At 37.8% G+C, this 4818-nt stretch overlaps 1 protein-coding gene across 1 annotated transcript; it reads right to left on the bottom strand.

The window, feature by feature from the left end:
• Nucleotides 1–1448: 1448 nt before the first annotated feature.
• Nucleotides 1449–2094, bottom strand: EV154DRAFT_559389 (uncharacterized protein; the record flags this gene model as incomplete). Its single annotated transcript, XM_051605547.1, has 2 exons — nucleotides 1449–2000; nucleotides 2089–2094. The coding sequence occupies 2 exons, from the start codon at nucleotides 2092–2094 to the stop codon at nucleotides 1449–1451; spliced, it is 558 nt and encodes a 185-aa protein (XP_051461700.1).
• Nucleotides 2095–4818: the final 2724 nt, after the last annotated feature.

The raw sequence follows: 4818 nt of genomic DNA, 5'->3' as shown, positions 1-4818 counted from the left end.
ATATCATTGGTTGCATTCGCCTGGCTCGCAACAGGAAGTGAAGCGGGAGCGATATGGTCGCTAGAACCGCTTTGTGTGATAGGTGCAACAGGAGCGGAAGGAGAGGGTGGGCTTAGAACGGCGATATCCGTATTAGGCAATTTTCGACGTTTACCGGTAGAATCTCCAGCATTATTCTTTCTAGGGCAAAATTTGGCAATATGACCAGGAACATGGCACAAATGACAAATGGTGGCCTTTTTGCGTAATTGACAGTAAAGCAAGGCGTGTGATTCTGAGTGACAGTAACGGCAGAAAGGGGGCATAGATGCCCAGGTAGCTAAAATATTAACCGCTTCTAATGTGGATGAAACCTCACCAGTGGAAGAAGCGTAGTCTAAAGGAGCGTAGAACCATGGAACAGAATGGGTCAGGGGCTTAACAGTACTAGTAGAACTGGTAGGGACAGCGATAACGGCGTAACCACCACCAGCATATAAGCCACTGCTTCCAGTAACAAAACCACAGTCAATAAGATCCCCATAAGGGGCAAGATTGATTTTCATATCTTCGGTGAGTTGAGATACACCACCGTCTCTGCGGCCATATTGGTGAGGAAGACCAGTGAATGTAATCTTTCGGATATCAGCCGAAGATGACAACGAAGGATAAGCTGAAAAGGATTCAGTGAAGGAAGGGAGAACAAAATTGGGGTTCTCCACAAATTGTTTATGCAAGAAGGGAGAGACAGTAACTTCTGCGTAAATACGACCATACTCCCTGAGGAGTTGGTCAGCAACTGCCCAAAGATGCAAGTTGCCCTCACAATATGCTTGAAATTCATTCAAGAAAAGTTTCTTTTGGTCACTGACATTCGTAATGTCAATGAGAATAGAGTTTGTCACTGTGCCCTTAAGAAATGGGCGAGTGACTTTGCTCAAAACAAGGTCGGTTGGAGACGAATTCTCGGCACTAAAAGGACGCTGTCCAGGCTGCCCTTCAGGCGGTTGATTGGGACTTGATGTAGGTCCTGCCATGTAGCTGGAGACCTTGGTAGATCCACCCGAGACTGCATGTACCCATGATTTCTTTGTTTGTGTAAAGTCTAGCGGACCTTGAAAGGTGCTATTCTGATTATTAGCGGAAAGAGCCATGTTTAAATAAGAAATAAAAGTGTTCTTTTATTTTTTATTATACATTTTTAAGTCCGTTCTATTACAAGTCACAGCCGTTACAAGTTACCCGTCACGGATACGGTAAAATAAGTTAGAGAAGTCGGTCTTTAGAAGTTGATCAGACAGAGATAAATTAGAGTTCGAGTAGCTTAAGCCACAGATTATTTATTCAAGTAAAATATAATTGTTTATTGATTAAATCTAGAAGAGTATTTATACTAAATATTCTGGATAAACTATTTGTATAATATATCTTGCAAAGGTACGAAGGTAGTAATTGGTGTTTGTCTTAAACTAATAATGTTGATGAAAGAAGTTGTTTTCTATTGAGGTTATACTTTGAATGTCCGAAGCTGGACTCACAACATCCGGGTGGTTTGGTTGAGCAATGTCCTCATTGCGATGGTAGACCTTAAGACGAGCAGCATGTACATTCTTTAGGAGCTTTTGGTTTGAAACTTCAAGCACATTATAACTATCTTGAGAAAGCACTTCTTGTACTTGGAAAGGACCACGATATTTCTTCACGAGCTTCTTAGCGCGACCTTTAGAGGCGTCAGAGAGGACAGGACAGTCGACAAGAACCAAATCGTTTTCTTCGAACGTCGGAGCAGTTCTTTGTGAGTTGTACGCGATAGCATTGGAGGCTTGAACACGACGATTTTCCATTTGGACCACAGCAAGTGCACGAGCGAGAAAATCTTTGGTTTGTACTTGGTAGTCTTGGATAGGAACCGTTTGAACGCCAAAGTCCGGGGTAGCTAAGGTCCGTGCTTCACGACCGTGAACGAGACTGAACGGAGAATATTTTGTTGCTTGGTGAGGTCCAGAATTGTGGTGATCCACCTACTGTTGTTACTAATCACACCATAAAACAATATTAAATCACTATGGCGGAAATAATGGCAACTATCTGCCATTTACTTCACAAAACTGCCATTTTTTTGGCGTGCAAAAGTGGCAGATATGATATTCTATAATAACAAAAGAGGCACAGCTGCCATATTTTTGGCTGGCAAAAATGGCACCTTTAACAGTTGAATGAAGCCAAGATGTTCACTGCTGCTGTTTTTTGGTTTTAAAAAATGGCATCTATTTTAGTTTGTTGAAGACAAATCATTCACAGCTTCCATTTTCCTGGCTTGTAAAAGTGGCAGTTATGATATTCTATAATAACAAAACGTTCACAGCTGTCACTTTTTTTAAACGGACAAACCCTTAACCTTTCTTTTAGACCCATTCTTTTATATTTGGTAGGCTCACATTTTCTTATTCATTGTTATTATTGGCAGTAAAGCACGTTTTATTGGCTTGTTTATTTAAATTTCAGTGGTGTATAGGAGGGTTTGATATAACTTTAACCTCTTTATTTACGTTTGTGGTTGTATACATGGCAATAAGATATACCATTATAATGCTTGGATGTTACTTTAGCTTACCTTTGATTCTCTTAACACTCTATAAAGGTATTGTAAGAAAATAGTAATATTGTTATTAATTCTGTATTTTATTACCAGCCTTAAGTTCTGATGTCGATGATTATTTGACCGGTGGTGTTCCTAAAATGTCGTCGTTTGAGTGAAAGGTACACAGAATAAATAGTCTATATGTAAGCAGTATCATATCAATAAGAATAAAACATAAGTTTTTAAAGGCTATTTACCTGTAAAGATAGAACCGTTTATTGATGAGGACCATTATCTATGGAAAATGGTTATATTATACAGGCGTAATTCAGTTTGATCAAAATAAAAAAAAATACGCTAAATTTTTATCTAAAAAAAAACCCTTTAGTTTTTTATACAGATTACAAGTCATTGCTTCAGTCATTGCAAACATACTCAATTCCAACATATTTGTTCACACTTTCCGTTATTTTGAAGGGGCTCTATACCCTTACCATCATTATTTGAAGGCTATTTATTTTAAAAGATAAATAAAAGTAAAAGAAAGAGAGAAAAAACTGTAAGCTAAAAGAACGCTAAAATACACACTAATAAAGAAGCTAAAAACCAGAATGGACCAATCATGTCGACCAGACACGACTATTATCTTCTTCTGGTTCTTTTACGTGAAGGTTTATTCGCTACCTCTGGTGGAGGAGAACTGTATAAAAAATATTTATCGCATATGAGTATACATATATCATGCATGAAAAACAATAAAAAAACTTACAGCACGTCCGCTATGATGGGGGACTCATCGCGACTCATATTTTCGAAAGCGTCATTGATAGAGTCTGAACTATCGGGAACTTGTTGATTCTACATTTTTATACTTTGTTATTGATAGTTATGTAACAAACCGCTAAAGAACCTTTTACTGTTATCCTTCTTCTGTGTGTTTGGTTGTCACTTTTAAAGCTCTCCCTTAACAAGCTTTTAGCACACCACATTCTCTTACACTGGTGAATTTTGAATCCCTTGTCATTCCCAAGTTTTTCCAGGCGCAATATCTTTTTTTTTTAAACAAAAATAAGTAAAAAAATGGCAACTTGTTACTATTTGCTTCACAAGCGCAAAAAATCATTTTTTATACCGTAACCCATCAAATTCGGATCAATATTGCATCGATTTTTTGGCATATAGCAATCTAATTTTAACTTTCAGATAGTTTCTATAACATCTAAACTACATATTGACGGTTCCAGAAATGATTTTGAAGCATTTTTGTTTTTTTATGATATTATGATCATTTGTATCAATCTTTTGCTCGAATCTTATTGGCTGGGGATATCGAGCAAATAAAAAAAATGGCAGTTATGTTGCCATTTAATTCACAGCTGCTGGTATGTCCGCCATAGTGAAAATTAAATCTCACTTCATCACCCCATACGTTATTACATCACAACACGAACTAATTTCTTATACATTATATCATATCCAACTACAAGCACTATTTTAGTGCTGTGTAACTTATCCATCAAACTAAATTCATAATCCGATTTCTCTTAACATATATAAATATGCAAACTGATAGTTAGAATAGAACCCTCTCAATCTTTGAATCTACTTTTTACTCTTAATAAAACTTATAAGCAGTCTCAAAGTACTTTATTGTTTTTCTCTTTTAAAATCTATTCTCAACTACCACAAGAATTATAAGCCAGTTGAAATTCAGACAAATGAGAATCCCAAGTGTTTTGGTGATTATCTGTATCCAGGTAGGAACTGATCATGTTCTTAAGTGTTTCCATGAAGCGTTCAACTAACCCGTTCGATTGTGGATGATAGGCTGGTGCAAATTTTTGATCGATTTGAAGGTGTGTTGCGAGGGCCTTGAGCATGATGCCAGAGTATGCGGGGCCATTATCACTGAGAATTGCACGAAAAATTCCATGTTCACCAATAACTTGACTAAGGCAGCGAATTAGGTATTGATCGGTGGTAGTTGGGACCGCAAAAAGCATCACATATCGAGAGAACATGCATTGGACGACAATGATGTACCGATTTCCAGAGAGGGTCAAGGGTAGTGGACCGAAAGCATCAATAGCAATAGTGTCGAAAGGGTGCACCGGAGGATTCGTATGAACCAAGTTGGTATGGCCCAGCGTTTGATTGGTTCGTTTGACTTTTTGACAGACGATACAAGATTTGACTTTGGAAGCAATCCAGGCAGACTGATCAGGAAAATAATACAGACGTCGAAATCGTTGTAGAGT

The sequence above is a fragment of the Mucor mucedo genome, assembly GCF_025094135.1.
Source record: "Mucor mucedo strain NRRL 3635 chromosome Unknown EV154scaffold_11, whole genome shotgun sequence".
NCBI classification, from domain to species: Eukaryota; Fungi; Mucoromycota; class Mucoromycetes; order Mucorales; family Mucoraceae; genus Mucor; species Mucor mucedo.
Note: the sequence above shows the minus strand (reverse complement) of the source record. Positions and strands in the feature narration are given on the sequence as shown.